The sequence below is a fragment of the Charadrius vociferus genome, unplaced genomic scaffold, assembly GCF_000708025.1.
Source record: "Charadrius vociferus isolate BGI_N301 unplaced genomic scaffold, ASM70802v2 scaffold433, whole genome shotgun sequence".
Classification (NCBI taxonomy): Eukaryota; Metazoa; Chordata; class Aves; order Charadriiformes; family Charadriidae; genus Charadrius; species Charadrius vociferus.
This window is the reverse complement of record NW_009647846.1, coordinates 3,849,277-3,870,847: the sequence shown is the minus strand read 5'-3', so window position 1 is coordinate 3,870,847 and position 21,571 is coordinate 3,849,277. Positions and strand designations below refer to the sequence as shown.

The 21,571-nt window shown below is 42.4% G+C and overlaps 1 protein-coding gene across 1 annotated transcript in view; it reads left to right on the top strand.

The window, feature by feature from the left end:
- Window positions 1–21,571, top strand: part of FGD5 (FYVE, RhoGEF and PH domain containing 5) — a 98,592-nt gene that overhangs the window by 32,313 nt on the left and 44,708 nt on the right. Inside the window, exons 4-5 of the mRNA XM_009882896.1 lie at window positions 8,509–8,567; window positions 8,678–8,708. Of these exons, the coding sequence (XP_009881198.1) occupies window positions 8,509–8,567; window positions 8,678–8,708 (90 nt within the window). The remainder of the gene's footprint in view (window positions 1–8,508; window positions 8,568–8,677; window positions 8,709–21,571) is intronic.

Genomic DNA, 21,571 nt, shown 5'->3' with positions numbered 1-21,571 from the left:
CGATCTGAGTAGTCAGAGGCCACCTAGCATCAGGACTGTCTTGCCACTCTGCAACAGCCTCAGCATCACTGCTGGAGGCTGTGTGAATCAATAATCAAAAGATGGCCAGGGAAGACCCAATTTCCTAGGGAAAACAGTCAGCGCAGGGTTCTGACATGAAGGATGCAATATATTTAACTGTTTTCTTTTGCCCACGCCAGCCACAGAATAGTAGCGATACGGGAGTCTTCCAGGGTCTCATGCAGTGCCTGCTGCAGATTCTCTGCCAGAGACAAGGGCTTCCAGTTTGCTGCAATTAAGACTCAATGGGATAAATTCCATCCATCCACAGCTCTTGTCCCAGAAAGCACTGGTGTCTTATAGAGGATGGACAGAGGACTGTTTTCCCTACCCTACTGCTCCCGCCTCCTTTTATTGTCTTCTCACGCAAATTTTCTGCGTGCCAAGGGAACATGAGCTGCCCTGTCAAAACCTGTCTCTATAATGACAAAGCACAAAGAACTTGTCCAGCTCCCCTATGAAGTGATGTATCCTTTGGAGCAAAATCCTCAGGACAACACAGAGTGGCACACAACATGAAAGAGTTCAGAAGCACTGTCACTTGGGGAGAATTGGCAGAGACATGTTGGTCTGGAAGCCAAAAATAGTACCACAGATTTCAAAATGAGCTAATCTTGTTAAAACAACTGTTTGGGGCTGGCCTACTAAGAGCTGAATTTGGATTTTAAAAAACACATACGCACACACAGAAAAAGAACCTTCTGTGGTTTGTTAGGTTGATTTCTGTTTTTCACCTCCTCAGGGAAACTTGGTTTAAATAAAGGCATGAAACAGCCGAGATGATAAAATCTCCTCCCTGTGTTCAGATATATGATTTTCGTTTGCATTGAGCTGGATTCTTCCTGCTGCCTTTCACCTTCATGAATGAATTCCTGTACCAAAATGCAAGCAGCATGCTTTGGTTTTTCTAACCTGATTTCTCCTAGCCTGCTTGCTGGAAAATCTCAAGACTTCCAGTTTGCAGCAGAATTTTTTCCTCTGATGTTTCCTTTTAAGGTTCATTTTTATAAGTAGATTTAATTTAAAAAAATAGCTTTGTACACACATTTCCTGGTATTGTTTCAACAGCTTGTCTCCTTTGAATCCCTGCTCTCCTGGGGACCAGATTCACACAAGTGTGAAGAAATTTTTAGGGCCTGCTGGAACCCCTGTTCTGTAAACAATTTGAATCATAGCCAATAATATATATTGAGGTATTTTTTACATTATCAGTTTTATTTTAAAGAGCAAACAAAGAGGGGCTTTCATCTCTATTGTGTTACAGGGTTTTTTATTACTAAAAACCTATTTGGAATGGGGAAGGTATAAAAATGTAAAACAGGAGGTGGGTTTCAGATTTTTGCCTTTATTCCACTGGGAGGTTCCTCAGACCCTGAGAAGCTGAGTATTTGTCATCGGAAGTCACCTGGTGGTTTTGATTCTTCTGTATAAGACTAACAATGAAAATTCATTCTTTCTGGTTAAATAAGCACTTTATTTCCTCCTCTTCAGTCTGCTGGCATATGATAACAACCTAGAGAACTCAGAGGCAGGGAACGCTGTAAGTTTTCTTAACCTTTGTGATTCTACTTGGTTAGATTATAAAAAGCAATGCCCTTCATTTACACTACTGATGGGGATTCACTCCTTTTTTTTCTCCTGCTAAGCTAATTTAGAAGAGGTCCTGGACCATCTCTTATTCATGTGTCTTTTATATATGTTCATTTAATTACATCCCTCCGGATTTATCAGAAGGTGACACATGGCTTTTCTGTACTGGGCTCTCAAGGTTATATGATGACATCTGAGCTGCCTACAGCAAAAAAAAAACCCAACTGGAATTAGGGATTCTAGTTAGGAACAAAACACTTGTATGGCTTTAGTGTCAGAATATTCAATCAAGAGCTTTCAGACAGTTCCTTTCTTGTAGGTACTTTTAAGACTGGATCTTCTCACCAGTTGATCTCTTTTGTCATTAACCTCCTACAACCTCCAATTGTTATGAAACTGAAGGAGCCAATTCTTTTACCGTACGTAACCCTCTGCCTGGCTGAAGATAAGAATCCAGGAGGGAGGAGTGATTTTTATGCTGGATCCAGAGAACAGAAAAAAACATCTGATGCAGATTAGAGATCAAACTTGCAGGCAAGTCAGAAAGCTAGGTGCTAGCCTTTAGGTTCATTGTGGGAACATCAAGGCTTTCAAGGGATTCATTGAGATGACAGTATCAGGAATGCATCTGCCTTCCTACCACTACATTAGCAGCTCTACTTGAGAAAGTAGGTTGGGCTTGGGGAAGGGCAAACACCTGTGGGGCAAACCACAGCAGGGAGATGCAGCAGGGGCCCCATGGTGGTGTGGAAATTTTCTGAAGAAATACACAGAGATGAAGCACAGGTTTTGGATTCTGTGAGGATGGGTAAGGGGCAGGAACCCATCTGCCAATTTAAGAATTCATTTTTCCAGCGTCTTGCAGAAAGCCATGCAAATGGTCCTGTAACAACTATAAAACGTGTTGCACTGGACTGGGCTTCAAGAGCTATTTCCGTCATGCTGCTTGATCCTGACTGTGTCACGCACATGCTAAAGGTATGCTGCTCAAACAAAGTAACAGGCTTAAAAATAACACCAATAGTCAATAGAGGGCATTTAGACTGCGACCAATTGCATAATTTGCACCACAAGTGGTAAGAGGCTGAGTAATCCTTTACAAGGTGCCTTTGGAAGGAGAAAGCAGTGGCTGGGTAAATGGGGTGCTTGGAATATTGTAGCAAATCAGTTATTTGAAGAACTCTGTTATAGTTAGGAATGACATATAGCAAACCCTACATTAAACTACTAGGCAAAAGAACAATTAAAAAGGCTCTCATAAACCTGTCTGTAAACACAGGAGGGTGTTTGATATGAAGAACTGAAGGGAATATCAGAATAATGAAGAAGAAAAGAATGTGATTAATCTGAGTGAATACCTGTAAGAATTATAGTCCATAAAGCACTCAGGAAATAAATTAATAAAAATCCTAGTACAAGTAATAAAGCCATAGCTGGAACATAAAGATATTTCTTTTATCCAGGAACACAGATCTGCCTGCCAGTTATTTGTATGTGAAACCTATAAGTAAACCAATCTGCACACAAATACTGTCGAGTTTAGTCTAAACCAGCAATATGGTACAAGGAACTGTATACAGCCAGCGTACGAGAGAGGTGATCTTACCCTGTTGGCAAAATGTGGAAGTCTGTAGTGAGGTGAATAGCACGTAACCAGAGCGAAATGGTATAACAGAGAGGGAATTCAGACCAGATGTGGTTGGATTTTATGCCAGTGAAAACCCAAAGCATTCTGGCTAGTCATTTAGTACTTTAGGTTTAATGTATCTAATCCTAGCCAGAATGGAGGGGTGCTCGTTACCATTATATGGCGGTGTGCTGGGGGGTGGGCCATGATGGGGAACTCCATACAGAAAAGATCCCTAATGCTGTACTCAAGAGAAGGCAGCATTCGGGGCAAGATGCTCCACCCTTCTCTCAGGTATCAAAATAAAAGGCAGTGGATGAAAAGGGGGACAGCAACCCAGTACGGCAGATGGAGGGGACCTGCGCCCCACACCAACAAGAAACACTAAGCTTAGCCACAAAGGTCTCACAATGAGCAGGTCAGCTACTATCTCATGGCAGCAGTACATAAAACTGCCTTTGCTGCTCCTTATCCGTTTCTACTGCGTGGGCTTGGTTTCCATACTCCATTAATCATTCTGTTTTGCAAACCTTTAACCTTCACATATTAAAACACACACACATGCACACACACACACACACAAAACTGAAATGTGTGCTGGAGTTGGAAATGACAGATTTGTGTGCCTTGAGGAGGCACCTAATTCAGACGCCTTTCAAGGGTCAGCTCTTGATTTATATAATTACAGAGATTCCCCAGGAGAGCTGCAATCTAGCTCTTCAAGGAAGGGGTCTGGGAGACAGGAGATGTGGACTGCTTTTCCTTCTCTCTCACTGACTCACAGAGCCAGCCTGAAAAAGTCACTTGTTCTTGTAATGCCTCAGTTTACTATTGGCACCACTGTGGCTTCAGTGTGAACTGCTATATAGTTCATAATAATTACAAAAGGGGCATTATGAAGTCACTCAGCTCAGAGGTTGAAGCCTGCGAACTGCTGTCAGCCTGTGATCATGACAGCAGCGCTCTCGTGCTGGGTACCATCCAGCTACAGTGCACCTACCCTGAGGAGTCTGTGAAATGAGACACACACATAGGAAAATGCATGAAGAGATGCAGTTTGTCAGCACAGCAAGCTAGTGGCACACACAAGAATGGACCTGCTGCTTCTATGTCTTGACTAGTTACCCTGCTTTTGAAATGCAACAGGTTACTCCTGGTGTACTCTAGATGAGTGGCTTGCACAGTACTAATGCTTCCGTTTTAGTGAACTGTTCTGTGATCTACTTGTGTTGCTCTTGGGCCATACCACCCCATTCCGGCCCCATGGAGCCAGGAGACCAATCTGGTTCTCATCAAGGTCCTGCAAACAGCTGGGTCAGCACAACTGAGATCTGGCACTGGGCTCAGAGGGGAGAGACTGGCACTGTCACCAAAGTACCATCTAACCAAAGCACAGCCTGTTAGGGCTCGTGTCAGGTGCCTTGGCATTGCTCAGAACAAAGCCAGAGCATATATATGACTCAGTGTGGAGACTTCATCCCTACGTTAATGGGATCATGACCACACAGAGAAGGGAATCCTGCAGCAGTTAACTGCCACATGACCAGACTCAGCATGGGCCATTAGCCACCTTTCTCCACTGTTTACTACTTCCCCCTTCTCAGCCCAAATATTTGTTCTATCAGAAAGCACAAAAGGGACATGAAACCTAAAGTTTCTCAGTTTGAACTACCTAGGACTAGTATGTAAATTCAGCTGTGCTTCCATGTGTGCTCGGTAAAGAGCTGCAGGCTTTTAGGTCTTTATTGTTCTAAACAAAAGCTTTCTGGTGGTGGTGTGCTTAATTATACATTGGGAAACATCGGCTTTTGGAGGAGAAACTGAGTAAGTTGCAAGTCATCTCTAGGTCTTAGTTTTCCACAACTAAACTTGGTATCCATTTGGAGGAGGGCTTTAGGGCTTACTTTGTTAGTGAATGGGGAGATGATTGCACAGTATCACCTTTGCTTTACAAGTTATGCCCATCACCTGAGCTGTAGCAACTGTATGAGCTCCTAACCTGGCTAAAGTGTTTTCGTGTTTGTGATCTTCCTGGCACCAGCATGTTTTTTTCAGAATGGAGAGAATGGGTAGATGTTTCAGTTATATATTGCAATGTTATATTGTATATTGCAAGCATTTTACTAAGCATTTGCTTTTAGGGAGGATGGGGTGATGAGGCTATGAGGCAAGAAAACTCAGTGAAGCAGAAAGCCGAGGTTCCCCAGATGGCTGCATGGCCTCTGTCTGCTAAGCAGAGGCATGCCGTGAAGCCTGGAGAGCGGCTTCTGAAATGGGAACTGGGAAGGAACCATACTGCAGGGCTGGGCACAGGACTGGCTGCAGGGAGTAGAGATTACTAAAAAGGTGGCAGCTTGGTAGTGTTATAATAATTGCTTGGACTTTGTTTCAGAAACTTGATGTTTGAGGGATCTGCACCCCCTCTATCCCCTATTCCCAGAAGTCTGTCTCTGGACACTGTCGTCAATCTCAGAGTTAATTTCCTGGTTAAAACAAACAGCAATTAAATAACACAAGACAGGCAAGGCCTATAGACACTGTCTCAATCTCGCCCTAGACAGGCCATGTGACACTGGGGTCCCTGTGTTTTGTCTCTTGGCTAACACATATTAATCATAAGAGGAATTACAGAGTGCGACAATGTGTGTATGCAAAGGGAAAGTGGGCCGGACCGGCAGGGGGGATGCACTCTGCCTCTTGGCGCTGCGCAGCCAGGCTTGTCCACAGAGGATGTGTTGGGCAGCCAGCCTTGGGCCAGGTTACCCAGAAAGAAACACACCCCCTTTCATCTGCTCTGCTATGCCTGTGTAGAGAAAATGAGAGAGAATAGAAAACTCAATGCCCCTAGTGTGTTCCTACAGCAGTTGGGACAACCAGGAGAGGCACATCATGATCTTCAAGAGGTGTTCACAAAGTGAAACCAGGGGGAAAGGGGCAATCAAAAATCTGCTCCCAGCAGGAAAGTGAAACTAAGGAAAAAATGTAAGATCTTTCTAGTACACTCTATTAAACTGTAGTGTAGTTCTCCAAAAGTGAGTGATTCAAAGCATGCTCTTCAGCACCCATCAGCTAAAAGGAGCAAAGCACTAGGCAACAAACCCTCAGACCTCTGGTGCTAAAGGAGAGATGGATTAGACATCTGAGACTGACGAATAGTTCACTCTCTCTATTTCCTTTGGCTCTTGCAATCTTCAGTTGCATCCCAGTAAAAGTACACAGAAATAAACTGAAGATGAAAAAAATGTCACCGTGATGCTGTTCATTTTCTATCCATGAAGCTTCATTCATTTAACCCATCATCATCAGGGTTCAAGGACTTTTTCACTCATATTCACTATTGATCGGATCGTAATCCTCCTTGGGGTCCATCGCCCCCAGGGTGAAAACTCACAGAGCAGCAAGGGATCTTTAGTCCCCTCAGAGAAACAGAAGCCATTCCTTTGCTCATGTGTGCAGTCAATACTGACATCTATTTGCAAAATGCTTTGACTGGCCCTTGGTCCCTCTGAAATGGGCAGTGATGAACTCACTTGTTGGTGCATGAATTCTTTGCTTTTGTAATGAATATCTAAACTGGAAGAATCTTAAAAATATAACTTCTGTTCCATCACATATTTCTCTTTTAATTTATGGATGTTGGGCAGAGAAATTGCTTCAATTATGTTTCAGTCGACCTTGCTACTGCATTTTTCACACTCCAAGTATCCGCATGACTGAATTTCATCTTACAGCACTTGAGGAAACTTTTCATTCTTTCCTACACTGTTTGCAGCTTACTGCAGGCAGAATAAACCAGAAACTTTGGGAGGGGAATAAAATCCTGAAATCCAGAATTTGATCCCTCTATAGGTACAAAAGGTGGCAGATGGTTCACCATGATGATGGAATGGGACTTTGAGCAACTCAGATACTTCTATCATGTGCCAGAACACCGGCATCCCTAGGGAATGCTAATGAGAAGGAGGGACAGAGAGTAAAACATCTATAAAGCACTTAGCTTGAACTGGCTTAGACGTTTTTTACTGCTCAGATCTGCTATGTAAATCCCAATTGTGCATCTGATCTATCAAATGTGATTTGGGAAGTTAGCATTTGTGGGGAGCTGAATTTGGGTTTGAGGTCCTACCAATAATTTTTATGAGGGGTCCCAATTAAGCTTCATGTTCCCTGGCCCCTAGCAGTCCCCTCATGCAGAATTTGTGGAGGAAATGCAGCCACAAACTTCCCATCAGACTGTTACACCAAAAGACTGCATCATATCTCAGCAAGTCCCAGTCTCACCTGAGTAGGCTTTCAGAAGCAGGATCTGTAAGCAATGGGTTTCCAGCATACCTGGTCTAGCAAACAATGTCGCGAAGTCTTGCTGCTGAACTCATCTCCCCTGAGTCCACTGTAGGTCACTGAGGACTGCTTTTCTTTACTCCTGCTAGACTACTGTTTTAGTTCCCTACTTTACCACTGCTAAATAAATCAAACTTTTCCCAGTAAATTCCTTTCAGTCAGTATTTCCGTGCTTTGGTCATTTCTTACCATAAAGACGAGTCATGAAATAGGAGCAAAGTATCCTCATTAGCCACTGCACCTCAAAGCCATACACTTTGCTTCTTTCACAGTTTTCTGTGTCTTCTGAGATGCCTACCAGTTAAGTAGATGCCACTGAGATTTCAAACAGTGTTGTCTGCTGAAGTACTGACCTGTTTCTTTCTGGAGATACTTAGTGGCCTTTTAGCTTAGACATTTTGTTTAGCATGCAATAAAGCCCTTTGCCCCATTTGCTTCCACAGGTCTCTCAGCAGTCAAACCAGTTTGGAATATGACCATTTTGATGAAGAACTCCCTTTTCCATGTAATGAAAAATACTAAACACATGGTATGAGCCTCAACAGCCATGAAACTAGCCTATTCAAAGCCAAGCGCTTTCTGCTTGTCTGGCAAATTTTGAACCTGTAAAAATCAACAGAAAATTTCTCTTCTTCTTCAATAAGAATGTGTTTTTTAAACTTGATATCTGCCTTAGCGGCTATTATATTGTACTATATTACTAGTATTTGAATTGCGGAAACACCCTGTCTTGGAAAGGACTCCAGGATGCCAGACACTGAACAACAAACAATAAAAGCCAGGTTGCTATTTTTACTGAAGGAATATGTCAGTTCAAAGTGCTTTCTAACACTGCTTTACATCTTGGAATGAGACATCTCTTCATTGTCTCTGGTTTTTGCTGTTGACAGAAAGAAGGCCAGTCCAGAGCTTACCTCATTGCCCAGGAGCTGATGTCTTCAGAAAAAGCGTGAGTTCATTGTTACAACCTATCTGTTGCTCCCCTAAAACCGAAGCTACTCAATCCACCTTTCAGCTTTGGTTTGACGGCAATTAATAAAAGTTTGTCTGTTTCCCCAGATACGTGGAGATGCTCCAGCTGTTACGTATGGTAAGTAAATCATTTTAATCACTGAAATCTAATTGCCCTTTTACTTAGCTGCAATTTAGAAGAAGCATTGAAGGGACTGAGGTGAATTTGGGAAGAAATGTCTTACTGTGAACCATTGCAAATGAAGATGTCTGCCACTAATCTGTTCTTGCTACAGATCCTCAAATCTAGCATTTGTCATTCACAGGGAAAATTGTTGGCCAACAGTGCTTACTGGAGCTCTGAGGCTGGTGTAAGATGCAGAATAAGCCTAGAGCAGAGAAGGAGATTGTGATAAACAGGGGGGAAGCCTCTGTCTTCAGAGAGAGACAGAGAGGAGTAGAGCTATAAAACATGGGGATTTGGTTTGAATGGATTCACTCTGCTTCTTTAAAGTTTCTTTTTTCTGATAATGCGGTATCAGTAATATCCAGCATGACCTGGATGTCCACACTGTGACACAGGTAATCACCATGGACAAAATACAGACTCTGGTCCTGAGCTGCATCAAAAGAAGTGTGGCCAGCAGGTCAAGGGAGGTGATCCTGCCCCTCTACTCCACTCTCGTGAGACCCCACCTGGAGTACTGCGTCCAGCTCTGGAGTCCTCAACATAAGAAAGACATGAACCTGCTGGAGCGTGTCCAGAGGAGAGCCATGAGGATGATCCGAGGGCTGGAGCACCTCTCCTATGAGGAGAGGCTGAGAGAGCTGGGGCTGTTCATCCTGGCGAAGAGAAGGGTCCGGGGAGATCTTATTGCGGCCTTCCAGTACCTAAAGAGGGCCTACAGGAGAGCTGGGGAAGGACTTTTTACTAGGTCATGTAGTGACAGGACGAGGGGGAATGGATATAAGCTAGAAGAGGAGAGGGTTAGATTAAACATTAGGAAGAAGTTTTTTACTTTGAGGGTGGTAAGGCACTGGCACAGGTTGCCCAGAGAGGTTGTTGAGGCCCCATCCCTGGAGGTGTTCAAGGCCAGGCTGGACGTGGCCTTGAGCAACCTGGTCTAGTGGGAGGTGTCCCTGCCCATGGCAGGGAGGGTGGAACTCGATGATCTTTAGGGTCCTTTCCAACCTAAACCATTCTATGATTCTATGATTCTATGAATACACACAATCACTTGTAGTGCCTGACAGAGAGCTCTTGCATGGTATAAACCCACTGGTGGCTTTGTCCCAGAAGACTTTATGTCCCTTTAACAGAGCTGCCCCCGCTTCCCTGAAGACTGGTACACAGCTTAGGTAGCCTCACTCTCAACATCTTTCTTGGCTGTTAGTTGCAAGGCAGTAGGGAATAATAGCCACCACACAAATTATGCCCACTGCTGCTTGGAAAGAAACTCCATGAGAAAGCAAAAAGTAGCCCCAGGTTGTCCTTGGAGGACACCCCAAACCCTAGCAGTGGACAGGAACTCTGATGGAGAGAAAACTAATGAGATCAGCATTGTATTGCTGTCTGCTTATTCTGCCTCTAAAACAGGCTGCCAAAGCTTAAGAGCCTTCTCAGGCTTGGGCAGCAGAGGCAGGAGGGCAGCCTTAAATGTGACAAACACCTTGCAGACAATTGCATTTCAACAAATCAGAAACTGCCAAGCTCGTCAGCTGGGAACCAAACACTTCAAGGGACTGAGCTGCTTAGCTGGAGTCTACCAATATTTTGATAAATCGGTGATAACCTGCCTAGCCAGTTGCCTCATCTATCCTGCCTTTCCTCAGATTTCTGCACAGCCAAACATATTATTTGACACTCGTGAGACACAGTTGTAGTTGTAGTTATCCATTGTCTGCTGAGGAAGCCAAGGTAGACTCTTCACCTGTAGACCACGGGGCTTCTGATCATTAAGAATACCCACAGAACTCCTTTCTAAAATTACGATTTCCAAAAGCATAATCAGGAAAAAAAAGAGAAAAGCCTCTACCAGCTTCAAAATCAAAATAGAAGAGAACTACACACACAGAAAATTACCATGTGTTAGTGTTAGCCACTCTGCATCTTCATTAGATGCATCCAAGTAAAACATTCTTAATTTATTTAATTTTCCATTTCCAGGTATATTTTTACATTGGTACATTATGGACAGCATCTAAATGCAGGGCTGAACTAGAGCACGTGTATAGTGCACTGTATTAGTGGAGGTGTATAGGAGAGGCCTCTCCTTTGCATTATATCCTAGTGTTTTCCATATACCTCTAAGAGATAAAAGTGGCTCACTAATATGGCCTGAAAAATCCTCAATATATAGATCCAAATCTTGCAATGAACTCCAGTGCCTTTAACCACAGCATGAATGGCTGCACACCCCCATGGCTGCTATAGCAACATGCTTCTGTCAGGCTGCCTTGCTGTTGCTGGGCCAGGACAGGGATGTTGCAGGACTTTCCCAGTTCCTTCAGGACTAACTTTGCCCTTTTCTCCTTCCTCTGGTAAATCACTGTGTGTTGAATTTGGGTGTGAGGCTATGCATGTAAACAAGTAATTTATGCATTTTCACAATAATCCTATTTTCTGCCTGTAGAAATCATTTGGAAAGAACAGGAAACATCATTTTTGATCTCTTTTCCAAGTTGACAATTTTAATATGGATTTGGTTTATATCTTTGCTAAATTTTTTTAGTTTAGAAAGACTTAGGCATGCAAGTGCATGCTGCTCCATTCCAGCTGGATGGTTTCCAAACTGTTGGTAATCCTTAATAAAAAGAATCTTAATAAAATTACAATTCAAAGGTTAGTTAGGGAAAAGCTCTGCTTGAGTGCTAATTTTATCTGCTGCAGTGGTCCAGAGTTGGCTCAAAGATACCAGGGAATGACAAAACAGAGTTTTCCTGGCTTGACTCAAAAATGTAACTACTCCCTGCTCTCCTGTTGGGGAACCCAGATGCTTTCTAAGCAGAAGTGTTTATTACAGAAAATAAGTAACATTACCTGGAGCTTGGCCTGCCAGTCCTGGAATTAGGGGGTTAAGGCATGAGGGAAATTGGCTCTGTTTTAATCATACTTAATCATTAGGTTTGGATCAGCTGGTTAATTTATCAGGGAAAAGTTACCAGTAGCAGCACTATGACTGGGCAAGTTCTGCTATTTCTATCAGTCATCAATTTCAATTGGAAGCACTTGTTTGGTTTTCATATATGCTTCAGTCCTGTAACAGAATATTCCACTGAATCCTGTTTTGCTGGGATTTTGTTTCCCTGCCTGCCCATCCCACTGGATTAGAGGGATCTTATGAGTGTTTTGCATATGCTCATTATTTCCTTAATTATGAAAGTTAGAGCAACAAAAGAGGAGTTAAAATTGTCAAATTAAAATAAGAGATGGGCCTAAAGTAAACCCTTGAGTGAATACATTGGTTTGTAAAGTTAAGCCACTTACAGGTTGTGAAATGTCAGAATCACTGTAACCATGCGCTCTTCACTTTCCCTGACCCAGTTCCCACTGTCTCAAGTTAGACAGTACAGAAAGATGTGCATCAATTTTAGGATGAGATTTTGGGTGCATAATTTTCATTAATGATTTTCTTCTGCAGTGGAGGAGTATCCCTGCCCTATCACCAAATGCATGCACTCCTTTAGGGGATACTGGAGGCTTTTTCCAGCAGAGTCAACAAGCAAGTTTCTCAAATAACATTTAATTGTTTCTATGAGTAGGCTTTCTAAGTAGTGAGGATGTATGAATGGCACCTGGGTTAGAGACTGAGGAAGAAGAGAGGAACAGCCAGTCTGTTTTCACACTTGACTGCTAGTTCAGGCACGCTACAGTTCAGAAGAAATCAAAAATCTATGGGAACAGTATCAGAGGGTTTATTTCTGTGTTTTATCGGGTGCCTACAGCCCCAGCATACCCCGCCGTTATTGCTATAGGCTGATGTCTGCGTGATAGCTACCTACTGCAGTGGCATTCAGAAATAATCTGCAGGTTTCTCTGTTGCAGTCGTGCAATCTAGAGCACCACAGTCCCAGCACTGTTATCATTCCCACCCCAACTACTGCTAGATCTTTATATTCACCTGTTGCCCAGTGTATTATTCCGGAAATTTAGAGAAAACATTACCAATGTCCATCAGACTACAGGGGTGTTATTGCCTAACTGAGACTTTTCAATACTGTCATAGTGCAAAAAGTTACAATGGACTAGTTACTCCTTTTTGCATATTTGAATAGCATTAGGAATAGACACATCAGTAAAAAATTTTGCTTCACTGTATACTCGCTGTTGACACAGGTCCCACTGGCAGATATCTCAAGCAACTACCAGTGACCACAGCATCACCAAACTGCCCTCAAGGTACAATACCCCATTCATGGCCAGTTAGGACCAAAGGCTTCCTCAACAGAGTATCTCAGCTCAGGCAAACATTTGTCTCTGTTCCCCATCACCAACTTTCTCAAAAAACAGTTTCTAAATGCTCATCTTCAAGTCTCAAGTCTCATTTTCTTATGTAAATCCACATGTGGGTAAGAAAGGCAAGAAACAAAACCACACCCCAGCTGCTTTCAGAAAGGAAAAAAAGGGCTTTTCCTAAGCCTGCAGCAGGAGCAGTTTCCCATCTCATTTCCAGGCTTGGCTGGAGCTGCTATTCATTCAGCATAACAGAATCTGTTTGGCCTTTCAGCGGAGACTTTAATAAATTGATTGATTGCCAAAACGATGACATTTCCATACACCCACTCTGCTATTGAACTGAAAGAGTGGAAACATTGTGTTAGCTCACAAACTCGGTATCAGTTGGTGTGGTAGTAGTGATAATAATCTAAAGGGTTAGCTGTTATTTGCCCTACTCAAAGGTAATGCAATTCTCTGGAGCAGGAAGTTAAGAAGTCATTCTGGACTGAGCAGATGGGACTTGTAGGGCCTAGCAGCCCAAGTTCCTGATCTCTAGGTTCTCACAATTTCTCACATTTTCCAGAGTTGATTAGTCTTTGCATTTCCTTCAGGATCATTTAATCCTCAAACTTTGTCATTCTTTTCTCCCATTTTTCTTCCCTAGTAATGCAGGCTGCACTTGTCATCTTTTTCTTAGTGCATGCTCCTAAACAAAAATGCTGCAGTTTGCTTTCCCAGCCTAATATTTCACACATCACCTTTGAGGACCAAGAATCTGGTTTATTTGCTTCCCTTCAACCAGTCTGTTCCGAGTGACTGTACTAGATGTACACAAATCAAACTTAGTGTGACCCAGACTGCCTCAGGATTCTCACCTGTATGGGATCAAGCATCTGCTTGATAGTGTACCATGTTCACATTTATTTTGTCTTTGGCTTTTGTATATAAAATCACCTTTTTTGTGCATAAAACCCTTTGAAGTCATTATTACTTCCCTCCAAGGCACTTACTGAATTAAGGTACCTAAAGGGACAGCTCTGCACTGAAAAAACACCAGCTCAAACATCTCCCTGTTCAGAGAAAGTTGATCCCATTTCCTGGTTTGCATTTTCCTTGTAACAATGGGCCACAGTTCTTAGAAACACCAAGACCCATATTTATGCTTCCTCAGCATTTGAAGATATGGATATGAATATGATATGAATATATATAACATGCTGGTTCTCCAGCCTTTGGAGCAGTTTGGGATCCAACCCTGCTCTGGGCACCCCAAGGCTTCTGACTGCAAAATAAATCTTAGGAAATAAAAAAGAACAAAGTCATCCTTGTGCTCAAGTCACTAACTCAAAGGTACCTAAATGCACATTATCATGAAGTCTGGCTCACTGGTTAAATTCTACTTTCAGAATTCTTGTGGGCAGCACATTCGCAAGAACAAAAAATAAACATCTGATTTAGGAGCCACTATTACATGTTAGACAAAACAGAACTCCATCTTTCTAATTATTTACACTTCCAGTGAATGATTGGCTGAGCCTTTTTTACTACTGTGAATTTCTTGGATGATGTTCAAAGTTCTGCTGGACCAATCAAGTCATTACTTTCCTAATTAAATGCTTTAGTGAATGGAACGTGCTGGCTAAATGAAGAGCTAGCTGACTGTTAGACCCTCTGAAGCTCTTAGAAAAGCCTAAAGATGCACTGTCACAAAAGAATAGCCTGCCCTCACTTACAGTAGGCTGTTTTTTTTCTCATTTATTTATTCATGACTGTCTTCATCGGCAGTGGGAAAAAAGCTATGTATCAGTCAGGGAGCTTCTGCAGCGGGAATATTGAGCCAAAATAGCTTTCAGATAATCTGTATATCCCTTAAAAGGAGAGGGAAGTCACACTAGCACATTTGGCATCAGGACAATTCCCTGGTAACAAACCCCACCAATACAGTATTCGCAGTGCATACTCCACAGCTTGCCAGTTCTGAAACTCATTTTCAGTGGTTTGGATGAATGTGTGTATTTGACTGCATGTGAGTGTATGTTGAGGTCAGGGTTCCTGACCTAGATTGTACCCTGCAATGGCAGGATAAGACACTAATTGTGTCTGCTGCGTTAGTATTTTCTGCTGTTCATCTGGCATTGTTTCTGCTGAGCTCAGTAATGAGAAATTTGGGAAGATCACTGCTCAGTGCAGATCAAGGGTCACCCACTCTGCTACAGGAGATGTGCCACTTTTTAATTCAGGGGTGCCACTTTCACTTTCATCATTAGGAAAGAGGCTGCTGGCTGTAATGAAGATACCTCCAAGAACCACCCATGAGTCAGACTTGAATCAGGGCATACTGTACAGCATCCCATGCCTGCATTCAGCTTTAATATGGACCCTCTCTTCTCCCCCTTTGAAATCTTCACACTCCCCCTCAGATGTAATGCCTAGATGTCCAAAAGGGCCTTGGGTCATGCAATATGCAGTATCTGTTGAATCCACCTTCATTTTAGAAGTGAAAGTGCTTGTAAAAGCCTGCATCATTTTATGCAATCAGTGTAGATTTCAGTTGTATGAAGTTTGGGCTGCAGTCAGATTTCCTGTTGTCCTCCCTGGCCCACTCACAAAGGGTCGAATATGCTTACTTCCCAATATTGTCAGTTCATTAAAATATCACCTTGACCTAGGAAGCAATTACAATTCTAGATATACATGCAAAATGATTTTGGATGCATATATGTTTCATTATTTATTGAAAACTATAGAAGTCCAGATGCCAGGTGGGAGTTGTGGCGTTAGCAAGGTAAATATGCCATGTGCAGACGTGATTTCAGCAACTGAAGTGCTGGTATCCCCACCTGGGGACTGAGGCAGAAGAAATGGCCATGGTTTTCCACTAATGTATCTGCTCTGTACACTCCATTTTAGGGTTTTTTTTCTCAGGTCTGTTCTCTAATGGAAACACACTCATCTCCCCAGCCAGAATTCTCCTTGAAAACTGTAGAAATATCCTAGGTAAATTTATTCACCCATCATTCCTTTCCTGTTCTTTAACACAGGGTAGAGGTATAAGCACGGAAGCAGATTCAGCCATGACAGCATTAGAGGTCAGACCTTTGGCTGGTATAAATTTATATAGTTTTTCTTTGGCAGGTGACTGCAAGAACAGTAGATGATTAGCTTCTTCAAAGCACTGCATCAGACTCCTTTTGAATTAAGATTTCTTTCCCTTGTTACCAACTTCATGTAGATACTTCAGAACCTGGGAAGCAGCTGAGCTCTTTTCTGCTTTGTGCATTATTGCAGGTAGAAGCTTCCTTCCTTCCAGTGTGATGATGCGACAAAAAGCAGGTAGAGACTTTGCTTCAGCACCCAAGATCTGGAACATACTACTCAGACTGCAGGCATTCAGAGCTTTTCTAATCCAGCCACAGAGTCTAGCAATCTGGTCCTTCTGATATAATGTGTACTTTTTGGTCACAGAATATTTCTCTTGAACTGTTAAAGCGTGGTTTGCTCTACAACCACCATCTTCTACTAGAAATCTGCAATTTCTGGCTCAAATGCAGGCCTGATGCTGGGAACACAGTGCTGAGAGCTAGTGAGAAGGAACCTCTGCTGTCACCTGCAGAGCAACTGCTGGTCAAACTGTAGGACTACAAATTACTATTGGCAAAGCCAATATAATGGTGTTGTACTGCCTTCTCCCTCTATTTTCCTGCCATTGTAGTCAATACGCAAGAACTAGGATTTCCATTATGATTGGATTAGCATCTTCTACACCACTGCTTTAGAAGATGAACAAACAACAACAGAAAACCAAGAAGGAGATCTAGCAACTGATCAGCATTTCTTGACCAATTTGAAAAGGTTTTCTTTTCCATAGAGCTAACTGTTTAGCTACACCTTTAAGTCAAAATCTTGACTTTCTCTCCTCCAGTCTACTCACCTTTCTAATCTACATAGTTGCTTTTAGCCTATTGCAGGTGGTGGAACCATCAGCTGTTTACAGTGAAGGTAGAGACTGATTTCAGTGCTACCACTTCCTAACTACCCCTACTAGACTGGTTGCAGTACTCCCTGGTTCCCCAGGGATCCACAGGCCATTGGATGAACTGATCTAACTTGGCCTATTGTGTTATACACAGAAAGAGCAAACAGGTATTCTGGATCCAGTCTGAATTACTGTACCCTGGGTTATTTTCAAGTAGAATTTAAAGAAGAGAAATCACCCAACACAGCAAATATATATATATATGTACAGGCAGTTTTTTCTCCTGGTTAAACTACTTGCCTGAAGCAGTGGTTTAGCTGACAAGAGATTAGTCTACCTTCCTTTCACTAGGGTCCTGCAAGGTTAAATGTTCTCAGGCTAATAATGGCTAACTGGCAGCAGGGCTGAAACGCAGAAAAGACTACAGTATGTATGGGATGTATCCATCTTGCAAAATGGCTGCTGATATGCATACGGGATTGCTACAGTGGATTTTTGCAGCTAGATTCCAAAGCATATTCAGCCCCATACTGGAGAGATTTAATACACAACCTCACCGTTTCTGCATCTGCTCACAGAATCCTGGAAGCAAAACCCAGAACTAACTCCTGTCCTGTTAACTACCCCTGTCCTGTTAACTACCCCTTTTGCCTTTGGATTAGAATATCACATTTCACATAGATGTTGAATCCTGCAGAGAACTTTCTTGCTAAGTGCTCTACCAGAAACATCTAGCTGCTGGCATTGCTGACTCCTGCGAAAGAGTACCTGGAGATAACTACCTACTACAAAGGTTTCCAGGTTGCTGATCCCAAGTAAATTGGGCTACCTTTCTGTAGCCCTAAGCCAGGTATCTAAATCGTCTTCTCTTCCAGAACTCCCCTGTAATCACTGTTTCCTCTTGGCATTGGCAGGCTCTGCCAGCTTCTCTCAAGCATCTCATATCCCAGCACCCTACCGTGAGCCTCATCACCTCACAGAGGGTATCAGATTCTACTCCAAGAGCCAAGCATGTGACAGTTAGGCAGTGCTCACATAAACCATAAGATCTCATTGAAACTAACCCCAGATTCCTCCTTGTCTCATGCCATTACAACAGGCTACAGATTACAGTCCCCATTTCCCGCAGAGAAACGAAGTTCTTCAGAGGCATTCTTGGGGGGAAAAAATGTAACTTGTGTGTGTTAGTGATTTGCATAAACAAAAGAAGAGAAAAAAACACCAACCAAGCTTTGTGGCTGTCTTTTTTGATCCTTTTTGTTTCACTTCATTATTTGTAGAGTTTATTTCAGGGATGTTAGGGATTTGGCCATTGAATGGCTTTAAAGGGTTTATTTATGGGTGCCCAAAATGTAATGAAAAGTTTCATGTTTCAAGAATGTATTTTTATAGCACAGTTGCCAACCTTCTCTGTCACCTAGCCAGCTTGGGTTATGCTTTCACATGCACGCACAAACTCTGGTGCAGGTATACGCATAAGACAGGAGTGCGATCTGCAGGCTCATACACCCCTGGATGAGACTGAGCTTTCAGGCCAGAGTCTTGAACCAAACTACTTCAGTTCATGCTTCTGTTCTAAGAAAGTTTTGACAGCATGGAATTCTATGGACTCAGTGTTTGGTATCTTCTATGTTCAGTCATGGGACTTGGGTGACAGACTTGGAGACCTTCAGGTGCCATGATTGATTAGAGTTAGTGAGATTGCAGAAGCACTTTGCATTTGATTAATGGCTTCCCAGGCAATCAGCATTTTCAATAGTGACAGAAATTTTTTCTTAATGGATGTTTATAGTGATTACTGTTATGCTGCGGGATTTTTATTAATCATTAGGAAGCTGGCTATCCAGGCAACTGGAATTAAATAATTTGGCTGAGAATTCATTATAATCACAGGGGCAGGCAATTAATGACTAATTAAATCCACTGAGATCCTGTGGGAAAGCAGTGTTAATCTTGTTGCTCAGCTGTGGTGGGAAGTGGACAGATAGAGAGCTGTTCAATGTTAATTTGGAAAAGATGACATTTCTATAAGATAATAGGTTACTTAAGCACATCAGTAGTGAACTTACTACAGCTATTCACTTCCCCAGGCACAATAAGCTGAAAGAACCGCTTGGATTCTTTCCCTTTTCTCAGTCTGGATTAATTATGATGACTGAAGACTTTGAAAGGTTGCAGATTCCTTTCAGTTAGGAAAAGCATCCAGAAGATGGATTGACTGGCTTAGTTGGTTGGAAAGCATCTGGAGTGTATGCTGGCTGAAATATGTAGTTAGATAGGCTCACTCACACATCAGAAAAAATGGGAGCTGGAATAGCACAACATTGGAATTATTTGTAGTACTGGGACAGGACATGTGGAAATCAGACCCAGATAATTAGGACACACAACAATACTCTTTCAGAATTTTTTATGATCTTGTTTTATCCAGGATATAGTTAGTCAAAAAGAAAATTGTCATAGTGATTCTTTTTTTACCTAGTTCTAGTGGCTTTTCAGAAAATGAATGCTTCATCTGTCATAGTTGCTAAAAAACCACAGTGTATGTGTGACTTTCCTTTTGGGTAATATCTCTTTGATATTCCAGTCGTTCCCGTTCATAGTGAGCCAGCATGTGCATTGCAGCTGACAGTGTTAGAACAGAAAAGGCAGGAATGAATCTGAGGAGGCTAAAAAATAGATTTTGCCTGGAGGCACTTCCCACTGGTGAGGAGAGAGGAATTTTGAATTTCTTTGCCCAGAGGCTCTCCTGCTTCTTATAGAACCTTTCAGCAGGACCACAGTCATACCAAACAGATCCCCAGCATGCTGAAATCAACACAGCTACCTTGATTTAATCAAACTAAAGTGGACTATCTGATGTAAAATATGGATCCCCAGTGAAACATACTCTCTTGAGTTACGCGTACCTGGACATTAGCAAGTTTCATGGAAATCAGTTCTTTCAGACTCCTCCTTAATTACTCCGTGTACTTAATTACTCCATTACTTAATTGCTCCATGTACTTATAAAACTTAACTAGACAGAAGCCAGAGTCATGAGAAATGCCGTGGTAAATCCCAGTACGGCTCAGGGAAGTTTGTAAGATTGTCCCTAAAAGTTCAGGGAGCAGAATTTGACGTTTTGACAATAGGTTTCATGATCACTAGATCCTGACAGAGGAAGATACTCAACCTATCCCAGCCTGGTTCAGGGCCAGCTAGAAAAAGCTTGGCATCTTTCAATGAGCTGTGCGACCTTAGAGGTTTCTTTTTATCAAGCCCCTGCTTCTTTTCGCTGCACATTTGGCCACATCACATGCAGTGGGGTAGGAGGCCAGGAAATGGTCTCTGAGCAGAAAAATCTAGCTGCCGTTTCTATTAATTCATCCAGCAGAATCACCTTCTCAGCAATTGTTAAAGCAGCTGCATTTATTTTTTTTTTTTGATTAATTGGCTTCTATGGGCAGACAGAGAATGTTTTTAATATATCTTTGAGAAAACATTGGGTTTAATAATAACTTGCTGTTTGCAGAGTAGCATGTGAAAAAATACATTCACAGCATGGATCTGGCCAGACTGGTCAGACACTAAAGTTTTCCTTCACACTAGATCTTGGGCTGAAGCAGAGCTCAGTGTGAACCTGCTGGAATGCCAGCTCCTGGTATGATGGCCTTAGTCTGAAGGATGCAACTCGGGCTTTAACACCAGCTCTGCTCTGACTGGATGCTTGGGCTCTGCATGTGGTTATGAGCTACTTGAGCCTTCATGAGATCACCAAAAGCCTCTTTTGGGACTTGTTCTTTTTCTCAGGATGCAGTGTTAGCATATCCATAACACGTGGTAGATTCTGTCTTAAATCAAAGTTGGTTGTTTTCTTAGTAATGCTATATTCTAGTAAGTCTTGTTGTCTGGACTATTGACTAGACCACACTAGATCATATCGTATCATATCAATATGGTCCCTCCTGGCTTCAAAGTCAGTGAACCTAAGTATATTCAGCTACAAAGCCTCCGTTCAAGTATTTTTAATGCTGAATTTAAAAACAATACCCAATTTGAGGTACTGGGAAAAAAACCAGCACGTGTAGGCTGGCTAGCAATAAGAGAGAATGCTGCCATCCTCGAGCCTTACCTTCACACACACAAAAAGAAAGGAAGGTCAGATAAGGACAGATAGTATTTTTATAAGGAAGGAAGCTTTGCAATCTCCTAGTCTGCAGCTGCTGCACCAAAACAAGTCATTGGTAGCTCTCAAACCTCACAATTAATGTGGCCTCTCTACTGAGCTGTTGTTTTGATTATTTACTCTGTTTTTCACTCTCACCCCTTTTTTCCTTATTGTGTGCAATAAAAACACCATGCCTTTCATGGCTGTCATGGTTTGGCGTGCAGAAAAAGATTGGAAAAGGCACTCACAGAATTAGTTTCTAAGCAATTGTATATGAATGCCCAGTTTCTGCTCTCATCACAGAGACTGGAATGCACTTAGGTTTCTAATTTTTCACTTATTTTCGTAGAAAAACTGAGATTCAAATACTTTGCCCATGAAGACCTGACTAGCACAAATGGGAAAGTCAACAGTAAGAGCCCAACCTGACCCTGATGG